Here is a 23,557-nt window from a genome sequence, read left to right as displayed (position 1 = left end):
TCTTTCCAGCTGTTCTCTTCCAGTTAAGATTCTTCGCTTCAAATAAATTTAATTAGTTCCAATTGATCATAGCCAACACTTGTACAGCTTAATCCATGTTTCTTTACTTTGATAAGGCAAATGCTAACAAAGGCTACTAGGCTCAGATTCAACTGTCATAAAACAGTATTCATACCTAACCCATTTGTACCCAAAGAAAAATTTCAAAAAGTATTCTGCCTTTAGTGAAAGCATTATATTTATACCTCATATTTTAATTGTTATCTTGCTCAGACTGTTTCTAGAAATTAAGATCCAGATTACTACAATAATAAAAGTAATACAACTATACACATTAGCCTAACTATAGCTTTCAAATAAGAATTCCCTGAAAATGCAGGCAAATACCTGTCATGATATAATTACTACTTATTTTATGAAGAAATATTAGAACAATTCCTCTAAAATAACTGGAAAAATCACCTGAATGGCTGCACTGGCCAGCTTTCCCTTTTGTATTACTGGCTCTCTACAACACTAGTTACCCCAAAACAAGATTATTGTGCTTGAATCAGATTTCTCTCAATGCATCTACCATATTTTTCATAATGCAATTTATACAGGATTCTAGTCAATGAAAAGAAATATGGTTTTCTTCTAAACCCTCACAAAAATCTATACCACAGCTTAATCAAGTCACACAATTTAAAGGTAACCCGAACGATCTACAGGCTGCAACATGCTAGTTGCTTTGACAACATGGTAAGGTAGCCATTTTTTAGTTATTTAAGTTCTTCGGATATTGAACATTCTTGCCTCTAGTACCCATGACAGGAAATGAATAAATCAACTGATAAAAGCCATTTGTCACATATGTTTAACCAAACTTACAGAATAAAATATAGTGTATGTAGCATTAATAGACTCTTCAAATTAGATTTGCATTCTTAGTTTCTTGATTTTGTTAACAATAAAATTAAAAAATCATATACTGTAATGCTATCTCATGACTTTGGTAGTGCATAACTCAAAATTTCAATGTACTGATTTAATAATGCTTACTTGACTGCTCAAAAATTCAGCTTTTATTCCCGAATGCAAATTGAGTTATTCTACTATTGCAAAGGCAAATTTATTTTTGCTATGACTTAAACAACTACTTTTTATAGATTGGAAGGTCTTTAAACTTTACAGGGAATTAAAATATAACAAAAAACATACATAATAACAGTATGAAAAGCAGTGAAAACTGAACAAACACGGACTGGCTTAAAAATCTGCAAATAGGCCAGGTGCAGTGGCTCATGCCTGTAATCCCAGCACTTTGGGAGACCGAGGCAGGTGGATCACAAGGTCAGGAATTTGAGACCAGCCTGGCCAATATGGTGAAACTCTGTTTCTACTAAAAATACAAAAATTAGCTGGGCGTGGTGGTGTGCACCTGTAGTTACAGCTGCTTGAGAGGCTGAGGCAGGACAATTGCTTGAACCTGGGAGTGGAGGTTGCAGGGAGCCGAGATCGCGCCACTGCACCCCAACCTGGGCGACAAAGCAAGACTCCATCTCAAAAAAAACAAACAAAAAAAATCTGCAAATAAAATAGATTTTCTTTAGCAGCTACCAAAACAAATTCTATAATTGTAAAGTGCTAAATGACTATCAGAAAAATTAGAAGTTCCTGAAATCGTTCATGTTTAGGTTGGATAATATTTTTCATCAATGAACTTACACACTAAAAAGAATTTAAAAGTAATAGCCACCATCATCATCTCATTTTTATTGAAAATCAGATGTTCCCCAACTTTGGCAATATTAGGCAGCAGTGGCACAAGGCTACAGGTATTTTAAATATACACTTTGTAAATTTTCAAGGGAGATCTTAGACTTTCTTCTTCCCATGTAACAGTAACCTACCTATCATGGAGGGTGGGAGGGAAGGAGGAAATCTCCCCTTCTTTTCTCCTTTTAATTTTTTTTTTTTTTTTTTTTTTTTTTTGAGACAGAGTATCACTCTGTTGCCTAGGCTGGAGTGCAGAGGCGCAATCTTGGCTCACTGCAACCTCCGCCTCCCGGGTCAAGCGATTCTCCTGCCTCAGCCTCCCGAGTAGCTGGAATGACAGGCGCCCACCACCACACCTGGCTAATTTTTGTATTTTTAGTAGAGATGGGATTTTGCCATGTTGGCCAGGCTGGTCTCAAACTCCTGACCTCAGGCGATCTGCCCACCTCGGCCTCCCAAAGTGCTGGGATTACAGGTGTGAGCCACTGTGTCCAGCCCTCCCTTTAATTTTTGTTAAAAATTTTCTGTTATTTTCTGGGCATGCTTCTTTCTAAATTATTGATTACTATTAAATTAATATTTTCTGGGCGTACTTCTTTCTAAAATATTGATTACTAGTAAATTAACATTTTTTACTATTAAATTAATATTTGTTGCTTCACAACAATTATACATTTTATGATCAAATTTTAAATTTTAACCACCCACACCCAAAACAAAAGCTTATTATTCTTAATACCAATGTAAGTATTTATACTAGGTTATTTTTAACCTCTGTGCATTCAAAGAAATTGAGCTGAATGTATTTGGAGATCCAGTAACTGAAACTGGCTTAAGAGTATAAAAAGACGGGCTAAACATTTATAGTGTGTGAGTTTCCTAAAATTTGCTTTATGTTTTTCACCTAAATTTCACTTCATGTGAAAGGTAATACAGATAAGAGTGTTCAGTGGCCCAACAATTAAAAAGCAGCATTCACTTCTACAGTATAGGTATAAAGAGTAAGTCTTCCTATACAGCTTATATTGTATATATTGTGATTAAAGTTTAGTATTCTTTAGTTTACCTGATAGTTGCAAAATCTTTCAAAACTTAATGAGTATATTCCTCTATACATTCCAAGGCTTTAGCAATGATCGCAGATTCTGAATTAAAAGGTCTCCAGAAAACAAGTGCACAGCTAGTAGGTTTATTGTTAGAACTACAATGAGCAAACCTGGACCAAAGAAACAGTTCCACTTCTTTTCACCTCAAAATTAAAGAGGACACTGAACAGTTTCATAAAACTAAATACACCATCAGTACAAGTTTCCATCCTTTCCATCGAAATACTTAATCCCACCACAAATAACCTAGAAAACATTTTGCAATATCAAACAAAGCTCCAATCAGATGTTAAAGATTCTGTGCTTACCAGTGGTGATGTCATCATCAACAAGGTCATGCTCTTCCTCCTGGACTTTTGCTTCAGGCCCTGAGGCATCAGGAGCCGTGGTGATAGTCTGCATGGCTTCTGATGTGACTCCAGCTAAAACAAATATGAATCACAAGGCTTCATTTTAAAAAATGAAAAGTAAGGCAAACAGAAATTTTGAAGATGTTTAATTTACTTAATGGACATAAACACAATACATTAAAAAATATATATGTTCACCAAAATTAGAGACACAAATCAATGAATAAAACATTCACGTGTGCTCTATTTATTTGCATGTATATATGTACATGGGTATGTACTGTATTTACTTTTAACCAAGATCTGGGAAAAACAGAAACAGGATGCTGAAGTATTACATTTTTTACTCGATTCCTTTCAAGGTTTTTGCTACAGTTACTTTGGCTGATTTTGACAATTATTCAACAAAGAGGAAAGTGGATTGTTTTAAAAGTTTACTTCTTTTTAATGTTAGTGTGTTTATAATTTGGGAGTTGGGAGGAAAGATGAAGACAGAAGAATTTGTGCCCTGGGGCTAAGTAACGGACCTGAAACACACCACCCAAAAAAAGTATAACATCTCCCTCTATGAAGGAATTCGATATAAGGTCACATAATTATCACAATGAAAGAACCTAACTGAAAGCAGACAGGCAAAGATGTTCAGAGGCCAAAAGCTTCCATTCTGTAAATCGCCTGAGAATTTGCCAGCTCACACAAATGTCTTTTCCTTACATATCTATCATTTCATCTTTGATGATACATATTTGTTGTCATCTTGCATCTGTCACATTATTTCTCAATTTCGCAACAGATACTAGGGTGCATCGATATTTTTCACATGGTTATCAAAAGGTATTTCTCAATCATGATAATATAAAAATTTCCCCATTAGAAGCTACTCTAGGAGTTAAACTTTCTAACCAAATCATCTTAAAAGGATATCAATAACTGCCTACATAGAATCCATTTAAATATTTTAAAGACCAAACACTTCTTTAGTTTAAGAACTTCTTTTCTTCCAAGGGGTATTAACTTAAACATTTATCTGAAATTCAGCCTTGCTACCTCTGGTTAACCAAAGGCATCAAAAGAGGAAGAACCTTAGTCACAAACCACCGTAACAGATCCAGAAATGGACCTACCAGTAGGCAGTTCCAAGCTCTAAGGGTTTAAACTTGTGGACTAAAACACACCATTTTGGTACCACCACTTATTCAGAGTTGCTTTAAATAATAATAATAATGCTAAAGAATGATCCCTGATGAATAAAAAATGACAAAGTCACCACTTTGCAGAAGCATTTTTTTTTTTTAATTTTTAACTTTTATTTTAGGTTCAGGGGTACATGTGCAGGTTTGCTATATAGGTAAATTGCACGTCATGGGGGTTTAGTGTACAAATTATTTCATTACGCAGGTAATAAGCATAGTACCCAAGAAGTAGTTTTTCAGTCCTTACCATCCTACCACTCTCCACCCTCAAGTACACCCCGGTGTCTGTTGTTCCCTTCTTTGTGTCCATATGTACTCAATGTTTAACTTACAGAAGCACTTTTATTGTTAGATTTATATGATCAATTTTAACATAAAGAAGGGGATGTACTAGAAAAATAATACTACTTTATTAAAGATAGCTATCAGTAAAATAATCACAGAGAGGAGATGAGAAGGTAAACATCACATTCCTAAATAGATACTGCTCAAATACAAAATAAAAAATCATCATTTCATATTAAATCAATATATAAATCTTTGAAATATCTGAGTCTCCATTTCTTGCTTAGAACTTGATAATTTTTAAAATGATCAGAGAAACACTGAAAAAATATTAAGAAATAGTTTGGATAGTAACAATCAGCATTAGTATTTTCATTTCCTATAAAATTAAGGGATCAATGAAAATAAAGCTGGCATTTATGTAGTAACAAGTTTATGGATCCATTTACATTTATCTCATTTAATCAGAGAGGCTAAGTAATTGTTCAACATAATATGGCTACTAAATTCAGGAACCAGAATTGAGACGTAGGTCTTTTGATTTCAAACTTCAATATCAATTTACCACCAAGTCTTTCCAGGGACTAAGCTCCTGGGGACAGGGTGGGAGGTGTCACAGAACATCACAGCATAACCTTGAGAAACCACAGAATCACACAATACTGATTATAAATACTACCAAGCATTCCGTAGAGCTCCTGTGCTGTGCCAGTTAACTATTCAACCAAGGGAATTCAGGATTTTGGAACAGAGCTTAAGGAACAAACAAGTACATCTCAAAGTAACGGAGGCTGAAAGACCAGGGAGTTGCGCTAAAACTGGTTCTTTGATTGATGCTTTCCAAAACTTAGTAAGGGTTATAAAATCCTCACCAGAAAAAAAATACAAAGAAAAGAAAACTACAGACCAGTATCTCTCATAAAGATAGTCTCAAGAAATCATAACAAAAATAAAAGCAAATAGGATACAGCAACATATGAAAAGAATTATATACCATGACCAAGTAGGGTTTATTCACAGCATGAAAGGGGTTCAACTGGCCAAAATGGATCAATTAAGATCCAAAATATTAACAGGCTGAAGAAGAAGAAAAAAAAGAATTCCTGCTCATATCAATCATTTGACAAAATTCAACATCCATTCATGATTTAAAAAAGAAAAAAAAACCTCTAAGAAAATAAGAATACAGAGGAACTTGATAAACAGCATCTACTAAAAGCCTACAACTAACATTACACTTAATGGTGAAAGTCTGAATGCTTTTGCCCTATGATCAGGAATATGGCAAAGATAGACACACTAACCACTCTTACTTAACATATCATTGGAAGTTCTACCCAATGCCACAAAGCAAGAAAATACACACACATACACACAGTTTAGAAAGAACGATGTAATTGCCCTATGTGATGGTTAATTTTAAGTGTCAACTTGATTGGATTAAGGGATACCTAGAGAGCGGGTAAAGTATTACCTCTGGGTATGTGTGTGACGGTGTTTCCTGAGGAGACTGGTGTGTGAGTCAGTGTACTGAGTGGGAAAAATCGGCACTCAATGTGGGCAGACACCATTCAATTATCTGGGGGCCCTCGCTGAACAAAAGAGCAGAGAAAAAGCAAATTCTCACTCCTGGAGCTGGGATATCCTTTTTCTTCTGCCCTTGGACATCAGAACTTCAGGTTCTCTAGCCTTTGGACTCCAGGACTTACACTCAGCAACCCTGTAGGTTCTCAGGGCTTTGGCCATGGACTGAGAATTACACCCTTGGCTTCCCTGATTCTGAGGATTTTAGACTTAAACTGAGCCCCACCACCAGCTTCGCTGGGTCTCCCACTTACAGATGGCCTATCCTGGGACATTCCAGCCTTTGCAATTGCATGAGCCAATTGCATGAGCCAATTCCCCTAATAAGTCCCCTTTTCTCTCTATCTATTCTTTTGGTTCTGTTTCTCTGGAGAACTCTAATACACCCCACTCAAAGATAAAATGATTGTTTACAGGGAAATACAGAGGAATTATCGAAACTAATAAGTTAGTTCAGCAAGGCTGCAAAATATAAGAAAAAAACATGGAAAACATCGATTCTATTTCTATATGTTAGTAATGAACAATGGACACCTAATTTTTTTAAAGCCATAATACTATTAACAGTAATTCTAAAAACTAAAATACTTAGATGTAAATCTGAAAAACCACAAACAGGTCTTGTATGCTGACAACTACAAAACACTGATGAAAGAAATCAAAGGAGATCTAAACAAATGAAACAGAATTACACTGTGTTCATGGAATTGGAAGATTCAAAACAGGAAAGACGCCAATTCTCCACAAATTGACTGATATACAGATTTAATGCAATTTCTAACAAAATCCCAGTAAGTTTTTTGTAGATATCAACAAAAGTATTCTAAAATTATATGAAAGACAAAGGAATTAGGACAAAACAATTCTGAAAGTGAATAAAGTAGAAAAAAGTCATTTTACCCCATTTTAAGACTTACATAAAGTTATTAAAACCATGTGACTTTGGCAAAGTAATAAACATTATGTTAATGTAACAGAATAGAGAACCAAGAAACAGACAAACATCAATCTGCCAAAATGATTTTAGACAGAGGTGCAAAACCAATGCGATGGGGGAAGGATAATCTCTTCAAAACAGGGCGAGAACAACTGAACATCCATAAGCAAAAAAAATGAACCTTGATCTAAGGCTCATAATTTATATAAATAGTAACTCAAAGTAGATCATGGACTGAAATCTAATACATAAAAGTATAAAATTTTTCAAAAAAAACTCAGGAGAAAATCTCTGAAATGTAAGTTTAGACTTGACACCAAAAGCACAATCCATAAAAGAAAAAATTGGCAAAGTGGGCTTCATTAAAATTTTTAGACTTTTGTTCTACAAAGGCCCTATTAAGAAGATGAAAAGACAAGCTCCAAAACGAGAGAAAAGATTCACAAATCACACGTCCAACAAGTAATTAGTACCTGGACTATTTAAGGAACTCTCAAAACTCAAGAGTAAACAAACAATCTGGCATTTCCTCAGAAGGTTAAACATAGAGTTACCATGTGACCCAGCAATTTTACTACTAGCGAATGAAAACATATGTCCACACAAAAGCATCTACATGAACATTCACAGCAGCATTATTCATAAAAGCCAAAAAGTGGAAAGTATCCAAATGTTCATCAACTGATGAATAAATGATAAATTCATACAATAGAATATTATATAGCAATACAAAGAAATGAAGTTCCAATACATGCTATGGCATGAATAAATATTAACAATTTTAATGCTAAATAAGTCACAAAACATTACATGCCTTATGATTCCATTTACATGAAATGTCTAGAAGAAGCAAATCTATGGAGACAGAAAGTAAATGTGTAGATTGGCCCAGGGCTGAGGTGGGTGGACAGAACATGGAGTAATGCTAATGGGGGCTGAGGTTTCACTTTGGGGTGTTTGAAACTGTCCTGAAGTTGATTGTGGAGATGCTTGTACAACTCTAAATCAGCTTAAAAAACCACTGAATTGTACACTTTCAAGGTTGAATATTAAGTGAATTACGTGTCAATAAAGCTGAATTTTTAAAAGTTTGGTTTTCTAACATTCCAGATCAACCAAGGTATCCATGCCACCTCAGTGTACTCTCTTGATACTTTTTTCTGCCATATAGCTGAAGAAAAAAAGGGAGGAAAAGAGTCACATAGAACATTTATACAATAAGAAAGCAAAATTCGCCACAAATATTTTGTTTCAGAAAGGCATAATTTTCTACTTAAAATTTTTAAAAATTAAACTATATTCTTTATGTTGACCATATTTGTAACTATATTAATCCTCAGTCAAAATGTCTGTATTATTTTGTTCCCAATCAATAAGAAGTGATTGACTTGTTTACTTCAAAATTATATATATATTTCATTTTTTAAAGATCAGCAAAATATTCTTAACTCCCATAATACAGGGCACTGTGATAGCAACAGACTACTTACGATTTCTAACCTTTTTGGAAGACAGTAAAGGGGTAGGAGAAACTGCGAATGGACAGCCCAAATTACCACACTCAACTCTCAAATCCAAATGGCACAGCTCATTTAAAACTAATTTTAACCATTTGCTTTAAGGAAAATCTGATAGGTGCTTTTAACTTTTGAAGTTTTCAGCCATATAGTTATGGTAGAAGATTATTAAAAACCATTATTTAATACTTCTAAGCAAGGTAGTCATTATCTGCAAAAGAAGGAATAATATTTTTTAAAATTCCCAGCCATAAACCTGGCTATTTCTACTTTCTACATTATTTAGTTCTATCAGGACCTTATGTTAATGGATCGAGATAACAGTAGACTTTCTGTAAAAGGCAAAACAAAAATGAAATCAGTGGTTGCCAGGGGTTAGGAGTGTGACAAAAGGATTGACTATAAAGAGGTAAAGCAAAATTTTTAGAATAGTGAAAATAATCTATACCATGACTATTTACATGTGTTTAAAACTCATAGAACAATATGTTTAAAAGTGTGCATTTTACTATATATATATATATATATATATATATATATATACTTCCAAAAACTTAGCTTGTTAAAAAAACATACAATAGAAGGTACTACATCATTGTCACAAAAGAGAATTGAAGATTATGCCAGAATACAATGCTATTTTCAACGAAACACAGAGACTAGAAAAAATAGTTTTAGTTCTCCCTGCTACAAAAAGCTTAGCCTTTGTGTACTATCCACTACCAAAGAAAATGAAATATCCTTGCAAAAAAAAATAAGAGTCCACTAGGAAAATATATTTATGGAAATTTCAGGGTATTTTGTATATCAAAGTTATAAATATTGTCAATTAATTATATGGTGATATTTTGGTATATTCTTTTGTACTTGACATAAGTGAGCTTATTTGTCAAATTATACCACACAAGCTATGGTTTACTTACTTTCTGAGTATTTCCAAAATATTTGACAGTGATGAAAATCTCATAAAGGTTCAATAAATACAACTTGAACAGAATTGAATACTTTATCTCATGGCACAAGTTGCGTTATTTAAATATACTAGAAAATAACCAGTAAGGGTACTTTGGGGAAAGAGGTATGATAAAAAGAATAATAAGGAAATAAGGAGAGTAAAGAGATATAATAAAAAAGAAATACAATTAACGGAAAGACATGAGGCAGGTAAAAAACCAGTGAGTATCCAAATCCAGATTTCACAAAATAAAAAACCAATGTACATTATACCAAACAACAGTTCTCAATAAACGAGTTTTATATCATGAATCATGAGGAAAATGGGGGCAGAGGGGGAATGGAGTGGGGCAGCAAGCTGGTATGAGTAAGTTTGGACACAATAGTAAAAGGGAGGTGGGAGGGTTGTAGCTAGTAGAAGTGAGAATTAGAGGACAAGAAAGACTATGAGATCCTCATGCCATCTAGATTTCTAAACGCTTAGATAACTCTTCATTATGAAAAATCTATATACATAAAACTTTCCAATTTTATGCAATATTTTTTAAGCCACTTCAGAAGTTTTTTAAAATATAAATATGGATATGCGGTCTTCAAAATCAATGGAATTAAACTACACTCAACTAGCCCCACCAGTAAAATTGGGTATAGTATTCTAAAAATTATCTTTCATAAGTTTGTAAATTATCTTTATGAATTTTTTTCCAACTGGCTAATAATATCTGAGTAATAATAAATAATACGAACTCACAAGACTCGTATTATTTACGAGTCATGTGATTAACATGAAATGCGAGAACAAAATACTAATTTTTAATATAGTAACATGTAAAAACCAGCACTTTAACCAATATGGAAATATAAAACCACTTCAGTTCATTATAGTTTCATTTTTTTATTGAAGATTAGATGGTAGTGATAAACATTGCTAGGACTAAGAATGGAGAAAGATATTTATAAATATTAACAAAAATTCTATTTCTCATTCTCAGTAATATAGATTTCCACTGAGATTGAAAAATAGATCCAAAAGAATAGCAGATATTTTTATTTCATCAGTTCCTCACAACTGTGGTTTTCCAGTGGTCCAATTAAAGTACACTGGAGGCAATAATTTGATATGAACATTTACTGTGAATGAGCTAAAATTTAACAATAAGGGAGTATGTGAGTATCTACAGTTTCTTTTCAGGCAGAAGGCCTGAATTTATTGGAAGCAGATCTCTGCAGTGACTGACCAACACTGCCCCACATTCCCCACAATCCTTATGACAGACAGACAGCCTGCCTCACATTAATTCACTTCACACCACTTCTATCGATCCACAGCCGGTTCCCTAGTCTCTCTGCACACATTGCCTGTCTGGCTGCCTACATCCACATCAGCACATACACACAAAGGCCATAGAAAGATAACCTTTTGCTTTCCATTAAAGACACAGTATCCACTTTTCCTTCTGCAATAACATCAAAAATATGAAATTAACAGTATAGATGTCTTGTAGAAAAGCCTTTCTGTAAGAAATAGTGAGGGTATTTATCCCTTATTCTGAATAAAGACCGCTTCAATTTATCAAAAATAATAAAGTTAGCTTATTAAAGGCCACAAAGTAATTAGAGAAATAAAAATATAATTTAAAATAAGCAGAATGTCTTCAAGCTCAAATAACAATGTAAGAATTATTTGGTAACACGAGTTTTGATCTTTGTTTCTGAACAAATGAAATACATTTTTTCCTAACTAGTATTTTTTTTTTTTAGAAAACTGCTCTCATATAAAATGTAATTATTAGCAATTCTGAAAGCAACAAAAGGCAAACATTTACTGGAAAATATGTAAGTAAAATAGAAAACAGGAAGTGTACTGTATCAATAGAATATTAATGGGATAGCATAAAGCTTTATTATTTCTCTTTCCCAAAAATATTTAAAAATTTATCCATCATTTAAAAAATCAAGCCTGATGCTTCTAATTACTGCATGTATTTTTTCAAAAATTTCTGTGAGATTTGCAGGATATGAGCTGACAACACCAATTTTGGTTTCAAAAGACACAAAAAAACCAAAGACTATGTTGTTCAACCTATAAATTGTTATGAAACAAAGAAAAAACTGTTTTGATACACAACTGTACTAAAGCATAAGCTTAACATTATAACCTCTGGCTGATTTAGAAACTCAAACTATAAGCAGAATTACATATCTCAGAACTGTGCTTAAAGTATGTTCTTTTAGATAAGAAGGTAACTTTGAAATCCTTCATGAATTTTTTTTTTTTTTTTTTTTTTTTGGCTAGGATCACCTAGGCAGAGGTTACATCATCAAGTGGTGACAAAAACAGTGCACTCACTACATACAGTACATTACACCTGTTGTTATTTATAATAACAGCAAGCTGCTTTGGAAATCAAAGGGAAACTGATGAAGGCTGCTGAAGTTGATGGCTTTAAAAAGGGGATGTTAAGATGTGTATTGGGCATGAAGGGTGGGATAGATCTGAGTAACAGAGAGGCTGGCATTGCCAATATAAGTAAAGCAAGCCATTAAAATGGTAAACGTAACCATGCAATAGGTATAATAACTGTGCACTGGTATAGGTAACAGTGCAATGTTCCCTCATTATATTAAACACTCAAGGAGCCTCCAGGCTATTATGCAACAAGCCCTATACCAGAGATTAGAGACACAAAAGTACAAAGACATACCCCTAGCTTCCAAAAAGTTTATATGTAAACTGAGGGAGTCATTAAATAAATTTAGGCACAGAAAATACCTTAATTTTATTTGTGTTTAGAAAGGGCTCTCCTGTAGCAATGTAAAGAATGACTTGGAGGGACTCGGTGAATGAAGGTAGCAATGAGGCCAATAATGCTAAAACCGTGCTACTGGGAGCCCTAGTAGTTCCTCAGAAGTGCCAGAAGGGAGACCTCTACCCTCCCCATCCTTACCTCTATGTGGTTGTGTGTATGCATGCATGCACACACATGTCCACATGTTTTACAGAAGTTTTCATTTGAAGAAAGGATACCGCTTTTCTAAAAGTCTGAAAATCACTGATCTATATATTTTTTTAAAGACAGTATTTAATGGAGAGAAAATCAAGAGTAGTTTTCAGTTAAAACATACAGAATGGTAGGGCTGTTCTCTGAGCATGGGGAAGGCAGGAGGAAAAATTTATTCATTTAACTTTTTTGAATGATAGTTATACTAGGCAAAGAAAATAAAAATGAAGGTAGGGAAACACAAGGACTTTACACTAGAGAATCTAATAGCCATAATGAAAATACAGATTTATCAATGAATAAGTGAAAATAGTTCACATATGGAGAAAAATGAGCTCTTCTTAGGATGGGAAGAGGAAGAAATACATGTCAAAGACAATTTCACAAGAAGGAAATATTTGAGTTGGGTCTTGAAATATGTATAAGAATTCACAATGAAATGACACTAGGTGAAGAAAACTCAAGGAAGAAAGGGTATACTAAAAGTCCCTGGCGCATCTACAGAGCGGGTAGCAGGAGCATAAACAGTGTGAGAAGAGGTAGGCAATGAGGCTAATAAAACATTTGAGGCTAGAGCCCCAAAGGCAATGAGAAACAGGGTACTAACAGAAAATTTGAAGCAAGAAAGAAATTTTCATTCTTTAAAACAGACGCCTGGTTCCAGTATGGAAAATGAAGTAGAATCATTGGTAAACATAATTACAAGGTTGCTAGGGCAAGTGACTATGCAATGAAAGTAAATAAAAACTTCAATACCTGAGATTTGGGGATAAGTAAAAAAAAAAAAATCCTATGATTTCTCTTTCTGGTCATCAGAATAGTTCAGGAATTCAGTTTTGGGTAGAGCCAGAAGTAGTTGTTAAAGACAATTATGAAGGCAGAGAGTTTAATGTAGTGTCAATCATAATCTCCAAAGACACAATCCCAAATGCTATAATCCTAAATGTTGAAATCTCAAAAGATGGAAATTCCTAAAAATCAAAAGCTCTACAATCTAAAACTCCAAATGATGAAAATCTCTAGAGTCTAAAATCCCCAAAATCATAATCCCAAAAGAGTAAAATCCCAAATTCTGAAATCCTGAAAGCCCGATTCTGGGGAAGTGATCAGTGCGCTTTTTGGTTGTATGCAGGATAGTTACATCATGTTAGTTACATCATGTTAGGAAGTATTACCTTTTTATTGTCTTCACTTGGAAATTAAATGGGTTTAAGGAGGTGTGGATGGGTAACAGCCTGACAAGGGGTAGACTTGTGGACTTAATTTTGGTATCAATTTAACTGGATTAAGGAACATCTAGAACCCAACCCAACCCAAAGCATTACTTAGGGTGTGCCTGTGAGAGTGTTTCCAGAGACAATTAATGTGAGAGTCTGAGTGGACTAGGTGGGGAAGATCTGCCCTCAGTGTTGGCAGAAACCATCCAATTGGTCTCCCAGGGTCCAGGGAGAACAAATGCAGAAGGGAAATTGGTCTCTGAGAGCTGGGACAGACTTCTCTTCTGCTGCCTTAAACATCAGAAATTTGACTCTACGAAAGTGCATTATCACAACATCGACTTTGTGTATAAGCATTTGTGCATGTATGTAAAAATGTTGAAAGTTCCTCAATAAATGAAGAGATGTTCCTTTGTACATTTGCATTTGCGAAAAATAAAATGTCTCAAAATCTCAGCTCTCAAATTCACATTGCCTATGTGATGATCTGTCGCAGTTTTTGATCACTCTCATCAAAAGACTTAGATTGTCTAGCACAGTATCTCAGCGGACCACTGTTATAAAGCTGAGTACACACAATCACCAACCACAGTGATATGCATTAATACATTTCACTTTTTGACTTACTTCTTTATGAATAGGTTCACTGACTCATAACTGTTATATCCATATGACTGTCATTAGTATACCAGAGTTTTTATGCTTACAAAATACAGATGTTATTGTTGCTTATTTTATTGTGCGAAGTGGACTATGAAGTGTTCTGACACGTTTTTTATGTTTCTCAAATAAATTCTCTATAAAAACGTAGAAACTATATTTTAAATTACTTTTTCCAGAATTATATTTTCAGGATTTTGATCTTTTGAATTATGATTCTCAGGGTTTTAGACTTTAAGAATTCTAATCTTTTGGGATTTCAATATTTGGAATTTTAGAGTTTGAGATTGTGTGTTTCAAGATTATGGGTCAAATCCAGTTTAATCTACTAGCAGACAATCCCAGAGAGGTAACAAATAAAAAGCAATAATTTCTGGCAACCCAGCCAGGCTGCCTTTGTGTCATTGTATAAAACCTGATGAATACAAGATAGTAGACAGTGATATGTCATACATTAAATTCAATGATGGGCCAGGTGTGGTGGCTCATGTTTGTAATCCCAGCACTTTGGGAGGCTGAGGTGGCAGATCTCTTCAGCCAGGAGTTCGAGTCCTGCCTGAGCAACTTGGCAAAACCTCATCTCTACAAAAGAATACAAACATTAGGCTGGGCACAGTGGTGCACACCTGTAATCCCAGCTACTGAAAAGGTTGAGGTGGGAATATTGCTTGAGCTTGGGAGGTAAAGGCTGCAGTGTGCCATGATGGCACCGCTACACTCCAGCCTGGGCGATGGAGCAAGACCCTGTCTCAAAAAATTAATTAATTAATTAATTAGATAAATTCAATGATGGATACAAGGCGTTGAGTTTAGCACAGTGCCTGAGATGTGGTAAGTGCTCAATAAGTAGCATTATAGTATCATTAAAGTTATTACCATTGCTTTTGTTATTATCAATTTTTGCTTATTGTTATTCTCTTTTTCCTAACTTCAGGAAAGTACTGAATATTCAGCTTTTTTTCTCCATTTCATGAACCCATTTACTTATGCCTTTTTTAAAACTTTTAGTATTATTTCCCTCCTTTTAGAGCCACATTTCCAGACGTCTTACGATACATGTTTATAAATAAGATATTTGATGGCAAAAAATCAGAATATTTACCTTGCAAAGAACCAATGTATCTTATTTTCTTTCACTGCCAAAAAATGTTATTTTCAAATATCTAAACACATACACACACAAACACACAAATAGGAAAGCTTTTGACTCTTAACCTCTTCACGCATAGTGAATAAATGATTTGAAAATAAATACACAAGAATCTGGTTTTAATATTATGCTAGCAGATGACACATTTAATTGGCAACAATATGCTATGAGATCACACTATAAGGCAATTTGGATATTCCAATAACTTATCACAGTAATAAATTAGATAAACATTGTAATGTGCTCTGACTTTATTATTTGAGAATATTCGGTTATTTTATAGATAAGAATAAGATGGATGAAACTCATAAGAAGTGTTATATATGGACGGTAATGAGTACCATGTAAGAATATAGGCAAAACTAATAAGATATATTAAGTACAGACAGTAAGTTAATGACCTAGAAGATACATGATAAAAAGCATGAAACAAGCATGAATGTTACTTATAGAGAGAAATGAACGGAAAGACAGCTCATAAGATAAAGCTGTAACACCTCTCGAAAAAAAAAACACAGGAGAAAATCTGCATGACCTTGTATTTGCCAATGAGTTTTTAAGATACGACACCAAAGGCATGAGTCATAAAAGAAAAACTAATTGGACTTTATCAAAATTAAAAACTTTTGCAAAGGACGTTGTTAAGAGAATGAAAAACAACCCGCAGACTGGGAGAAAATATTTGAAAATTATATATTTATTTAAGGGTTTCTATCCAATACATACAAAGAACACTTAAAACTTTACTGTTGGGCCGGGTGCGGTGGCTCATGCCTGTAATCCCAGCACTTTGGGAGGCCAAGATGGGTGTATCACGAGGTCAGGAGATCGAGACCATCCTGGCTAACATGGTGAAACCCTGTCTCTACTAAAAATACAAAAAAAAAAAAAAAATTATCCGGCGTGGCAGCAGGTGCCTGTAGTCCCAGCTACTCAGGAGGCTGAGGCAGGAGAATGGCATGAACCCAGGAGGCAGAGCTTGCAGTGAGTCGAGATCGTGCCACTGCACTCCAGCCTGGGCAACAGATGGAGACTCTCAAAAAACAAAAACAAAAACAAAACAAAAATTTTATTGTTAGGCAACCCAAGGTTAAAAAAAAAAAAATTCTAACTATGGTAAGAAAAATTGGACAAAAGATGTAAACAGGCATTTCACCAAAATGGACATATGGGTGGCAAATAATCATATGAAAGTATGTTCAACATTATTAGTCATTAAGGAAATATGAACTAAAATCATAGTGAGATATAACTACATACTTATTAACATGTCTAAAGTTAAAAAAATACTAACAATATGAGATGCTGACAAAGACGCAGAGCAATAGGAAAACTCACGCCTTCTTGGTAGGCACAACTGCTTTGGAAGACAGTTCTACTGAATTTTTAGTCATACTTACACTTATATTACCAAGCAATTCCATTCCTAGGTAGTTGCTCAAGTGAAAAAACATGAAATTTATGAAACCTGGAAACTTACATTGACATAATACCCTGTACATGAATAGCTACTGGAGCTTCATTCATGACCATCAAAATCTGGAAACAACCCAGATGTCCCTAAACAGGTGAATGGATAAATATACTTTGGTACAGCCACATAATAAAACACTATTTAGCAATAAAAAGGAATGAACTATTGATTCCTGCAATAACATGAACGAATCTCAAGTGTATTTTGCTACGTGAAAGAAGCCAAACCCAAAAGACTACAGGTTAGGTTCCATTTATATGGAATTTTGGAAAAGTAAAAACTGTAAGGATGGAAAACAGATGAGTGATTGCCAGGGATTGAAAGAAGAGGAGTTGATTACAAAGAGGCTATATAAGGAAATTATTAAAGTGCTACAAACGTTCTGTATGGTACTCTGGTGATGGATATTTGACCATTTATCAAAACCTAAAGATCTATCTGCTACAAAGAATAAACTTTATTGTATACAAATTTTTAAAAATAATGAATTAACCAAAATGCCGAGGGAACCCAGGATGAACTGTAGATTCTGACAAATGAGTCTAAGTAAATTACAAATGTAGGACATAACCTCACTGAAGGTGTAAACAAAAACAGCTGACCTAAGTAACTTTGGAAAACAGGCCAAAAAACTGGTTAATGTAAAGCTAAAGACAAAAATAACTGTACACAATACTACACTATAGTTGGTAAACTGGTTTTTCACATGGTATGAGTTAGCAATTCTGAATTACTTTTAATGTCTTCTAGGGTTGAAAAAACAAGTAAATATTGTAGATAATGAAAGTCAGGTTTCTCAAATTCAAAGAAAGTAATTACAAATAAGCAAAGGAGAAAGATTAAATCTTTTTGTAGTGGATGAAAATGAGAAATATCAGTATGAACTCATATCCACTTTAATATACAGACACACACAAATACAGACATAATTCTAGATATGTGGGGGATACATGGGCTAGTGCACATACATATGTTTCCCAGTTCTGTCCACTCACAGGACCCAGAAGCAGTGAAATCCCTGTAGTAACAAGAACACCTAGCACTCAGATCTTAGTGTCTAATACCTCCATTAAAAGGAACCAGGGTTCCTTAGAGAAATGACTGATGCTACGGAAGGCAGGGAAAATACAGATGAGCAGGGAGCCTGTGCCAGAAAGTAAGAAAGTGCTTTAAGAAAAAAAGATGAGGCCATATCAAAATGACACTGAAGCAAACTTAAAAGAGCTCCCTATGGCCAATGCCAGGATAATCTGAGCAATGAACCGGCATTATAAAAGTTATATTCCTCAGACAGTTATTAGGAGCCTGCTGAGGGTCTGGCGCTGGGTCTTTGGGGACAAAATATAAGGTCCTGGATCTTGGCCCCAAGGAGATCTCAGTGGAGTACTTTCTATATGTATTTATTTTTATGAAGACTATATGGTTCAATATCACAATGGAACACAAATTATGTCTCAAAACGTAGATATGTATTTATATATAAGATATAAAGAAAGAAGTAAAATGGCAAGCTTCAGAGAAAACTAAGTAAGCACATGCATGAAATATATTGAGTTCAGCCTGGAAACATGACAAAGTGGGATCAAACTGGTGAAGATATAAACATGCATACACTGTAATGAGCATAATGCATCTATAGAAGCACATCATGATTCCACTACATTACAGTGATTAAACCTCACAATTCATTTTAAAGACTATTCATATCTAACCGATGATTTAGAGAATGAAAAGTTGAATTAAGTAAGGGAGCACCAATCATTGCCTCTGGCAGAGCTTTTAAAGAATTAACTTGCAAACAAAGTTATAAAAAGAATGAAAAATGAGCCAGACAGTAAGAAGACCACAGAGATACGACAGTGTATAAAGAGAATATAAACTTTCATTTTTAACCCCGTCCCACAAATAAAAACATAGCAAAGTCTATTTTTAAACAAGGCGGCCTACTCTTAGGCTACAACTCTAATTTCTTCCTTACTCTGGCAGTGAGCAAGGGAAACCAGGAAAGGAAGTTGAGTCACTGCAAATAAACTAGCATTAAAGAAAACTTGAAAAGATTAATAAAAGTAGATCAACTACTCTTACAGAGAATGCCAGCAATAAAAAATTATGCTTTAAAGGAGTTAAATGAATAATCCCTATCCACTTGGTGTCATGAGAATCATATTTGATTTTGCAACCACTGATTTCAGTTACAGTGTTTCACAGCACATTTTAAAAATGTGTTTAATTCTGTCACCATAAATATACACCCACATGTTATAAGGCTAGCACACATATAATGTTTCACATAACATTTAATGAGGCATTAATAATATGTAAAATACTTCTTGAAACCGTGCTTGGTACATACCAAGTCTTATATATTTTTATATATTTACAAACAGTACAACTGTACTGTAAATATGTTAGTGTTGTCAGCTCTTTTATGACCCCCACAGCACATAAAATATTATCAGCAACACTGTAATATATTTGAGTATCAGTAACAAGTATTAAAATGTCATAGTTCTGATGAATAAAAAAGTAAAACCAAAATATTTGATATAAAAGCCACAAATATGTGACCTCAAGTAATATTTAAGATATTGTCATCCTGTTCCATTTATCCTTTTTATTTACATATATTTCACAGAGATTCTACATTTAGATAAAAATTAAAAGTTATACAGTACAAGAGTACTACACCCTCAAAAACAGTTTTAATATTTCACTCTGAAAATATCTCTTTTAAATGAATTCCCTGGCACCTCCAAATACTCTGTTTATTTTCCAGCTGTTTAAGTGACTGGCTATGCTGGACACTGAGTCCTTCACCATCTCTATAATAGTTCTTACTGCACTGTTTCATTGTTCATTTGATTACCTGCCTTCCTAATACACTATAAGCTCCATGAAGACAGGGACCATGACTACTTTGTTTATCATTATATTCTCCAGCCTATAGCTGTTTGGCAGTTAATAAATAGCTATTGAATTAGGGAGGGAAAGAAAAAGGGAGGAAAGATTGAAAACAAGCTGTGATACATACATTGATCAGGACATTTACTTAACATTGTTTTAATCTTTTATTATTCACCAGAAGCAATTCTATATGCAAATATGCAGTGTTTATAAATGAAATTTTGACAAATGTCTCATGTATAAGATCTATTTTATATATTCTCAGTATCTATCAAAAAGTCTATAATACAAATTATATAATCCATTTATTAAGAAAACTTTTATAAAGCAATAGCAAATACTAAATGGAAAAGAAAATAAATTGGGTAATTTAATTGTACATAAATAACAGAAAAATACTACCTACTTAACCACAGTATCACCCTCAATAACATAAGTATAAACAGACTATTCCTTAGAAATGTAATTGGAGAAAAGGCAACAAATTTCACGTTTAATTATTCTAGCCCAGGATATCTTAACTCATTACTAACATTCTGGGTTGGATAATTCTTTGTTGGCAGTGGCAAGGGCTGTCCTGTTTAGAAGCATCCCTGGCCTCTGTCCTAGTGGTGACAACCAAAATGTCTCCAGATATCACCAAATGTTGGGGTGTGAGGGTATGTAAAATCGCTGCAGGTTAAGAACCACTGTGCCAGTCAAATGAGTCTCAAAGCTACAAGTAAACTCATCAAGTCAAGTGAACTGAGTTATGTTATATCCAAAAGAATCACATGAAAGTCAACTCCCTCTGCCCCACCCCATAACCACTATTATTGATAGAAATGTGCTGCCCTACCAAAGCAGATTGATGTGCTTTCTACAGTGATTATTATCGTCACTATAATTAAATTTGCTATTATAAAACTCATGTAAAATCATTATATCCTTTAAAAATAAAATGCTTTTAACCAGGGAAATATTATCATCTTTGGTCCATCAATATAGCACCAATCATCATGTAACAGATTACAGAAACATTTCCAAAATTAGTGTACATTTCCCTGCGACATATATGTAATAAAAGTGATGGTAGTGACGGAAAGTGGAAAAATAGAAAAGAACATTTACAGGTAAAGTTGATAGGTTTGAAGTGCCTATAAACGCCCAAGGGAAGATGAAGATGACTGAATGAAATGGAATCTCATTTCTTTTCATATCCAGCATCCAGAACAATGCTGTGCTCCATGTATGTGCAAAATACAATTTGTTTAACTGACTTAATGTTACGTTTAAGTTTTAGCTGACTTATTTTTTAGATAGATAGATAAAAGTGTATTCTGATAAATCCACAAGATGGGGTTGTCTCTTTGGGAATGGGGAAAACTATGATTCTAATGAAGGGATCCAGTATGCTAGGAATAATCACCAATCAGATAAAGAATTGAAATCAGAATATCTTAATGAATTTTGTGTTCAATCAGAATTAACTGCTTCTTCCCCTTTTCCTACATATCCTATTTATACCTGTTTTATATTTATATCTTAAATATAAAATGGTATATAAATATACCATTTATATTTTAAAAACTACATGGAACCAATTAATCACCATTCAATCAATTAGGGAATGAATCAATTAGAGAAGAATTAGAGATAAGTTTTCCATTTATCTCTAGTAAACTACTAGAAGGTGGGTTTGTTGTTATTGTTGTTGTTGTTCTTTTTACAGGTCCAAAGGTAATCTCTTTGGGCCTTATCAGGTAAAGCAGCAACTAGGGAGCCTACTGAGGGCCTCACGCAGGCCCCTTCTACATCCACAAGATTAGAAGAAAGTGCATCCTTAGCTCAGTTCAACTTCATTTAAAAAGAGCTAACACTACTTGCCAAAGGCCCATCATGGATTCAAACACGTAATACCAAAGAGTTCTAGCAACTCATGAGTCTGTCTAATCTCTGTGATCCGAAGCAGAGCTGATGCACCTGGCTCACAGGGTCACATGATTCCGCCAAGGTGCCTCAGGGAGGGAAAGAAAGGCATGATGATGTCTGTGAGCCAGTACCTGATGGACCACTATAAAGGTCCCAGCAAAGGAAAGACAGTCTTTGGTCCTAGGGTTGCAGTTTGATTTTTTTTCCCTCTAATTAAAAAACAAAATAGAGCAAAATCAAACAAACTCACCTCAAATTTCTTAAAGAACTACGTTAGAAAATTTGGAGGTGATTTTAATTTAAGGTGACTTTTCCTTTTTTCTTCCATGCCATGGAAGAAATGCCATTTTCTTCTACATCATTCACTAGCACATTTTAATCTAATAAAATTAAAGAAAATGTAAAAGAACTGATCATAGTTCATGGATTTAGTAGGTATTAAATCTTTTTCTTCTTGTGTATTATTACATAATTACTGAGCACCTGCAAACTTGATAACAGAGGGCAATTAGATAGTGACACCTCATTTTTAGCAACAAAATGCTATTAAGTTTTTTAAGTGGAAATTTAACTTTTAGAAACATTAGCATATTTCAAGTAAAATCTCACCACAGTTATCAATGCAGAAATCTTTGTATACCAGCTGAGTCTTTGCAGAGTTTTCTAAACATGACGAGTTTGAAATCACTAGTCTTAAAGAAACATACACAGTCAGTAGATATACATCTCTGGGTCTAAGTTCTTCATTTTCAAATGAATATTAACTAGATTAACTTCCCCAAAGTCATGCGATCACTTGAGTGGGGCAGTGGGGAGAGGGAGTGAGCCAGTAGGGTAGTAAAGAAATCTTCAAATGGAGGTGAAGGAGGAAGATATCCTCACAGTGAAACCTCTTAGTTGCCTGAAGATGAGGCATCCCTTACAGTGGCACTATGTGCATAGCTATCCAACAAATTCCACCAGCTGGGAGAACTATGGGTGTTAAGATTATATCTCTATAGAAATTGCATTGATATACATCCAATAATCTATGATTCCGGTTATAAATATGTTTAGTGCGTTAGCTAAATGGTACCGTTGTGATTTCCAGGTAAAAAAATTAACCTTCGAAGTACAGAAACTCATTATGTCATCGTGTTATCTAATAAAATCTTTGTTGTATTCACATTTCCTATTTAACATTGTGTTGGAGATATTAGCTAATATAATTGTGCAACTAAAATGAAACAAATGAATGTAACTGTGTTATCGACTTAGTGGTATGATCCCACAGAGAGAAACTATTTCCAGTGACCTTTAAGCACAATAATTTAACTGTTCATCTTCAGCGGTTTATACCCTAAGAAGAAAAAGTAACTATAAGCAAACAAACAAATAAAATCAAACAAATACAAATAAAGCTAGGCATTGGGGTGCACATCTGAATCTGAGACCAGCCTGGGCAACATAGTGAATACAAACAAACAAGAACATCCACACAATATTTTTGGTAATCATATCATGTATGGCAGTGCTGACAGTATTCCGAACTGTTGTGTGTGTATTGTGGGGGAGA

General features: G+C 34.3%; 1 protein-coding gene across 6 annotated transcripts in view; it reads right to left on the bottom strand.

Annotated features, from left to right (window-relative positions):
* Positions 1 to 23,557, bottom strand: part of WDR7 (WD repeat domain 7) — a 377,397-nt gene that overhangs the window by 210,552 nt on the left and 143,288 nt on the right. For all 6 annotated transcript variants that reach the window (XM_009434062.5, XM_009434059.5, XM_523934.7 and 3 more), the window contains one exon: positions 3,173 to 3,286. In XM_009434062.5, the coding sequence (XP_009432337.3) occupies positions 3,173 to 3,286 (114 nt within the window). The remainder of the gene's footprint in view (positions 1 to 3,172; positions 3,287 to 23,557) is intronic.

This window comes from Pan troglodytes, chromosome 17 (genome assembly GCF_028858775.2).
Source record: "Pan troglodytes isolate AG18354 chromosome 17, NHGRI_mPanTro3-v2.0_pri, whole genome shotgun sequence".
Taxonomy (NCBI): Eukaryota; Metazoa; Chordata; class Mammalia; order Primates; family Hominidae; genus Pan; species Pan troglodytes.
This window is presented reverse-complemented; position numbering and strand designations above follow the sequence as displayed.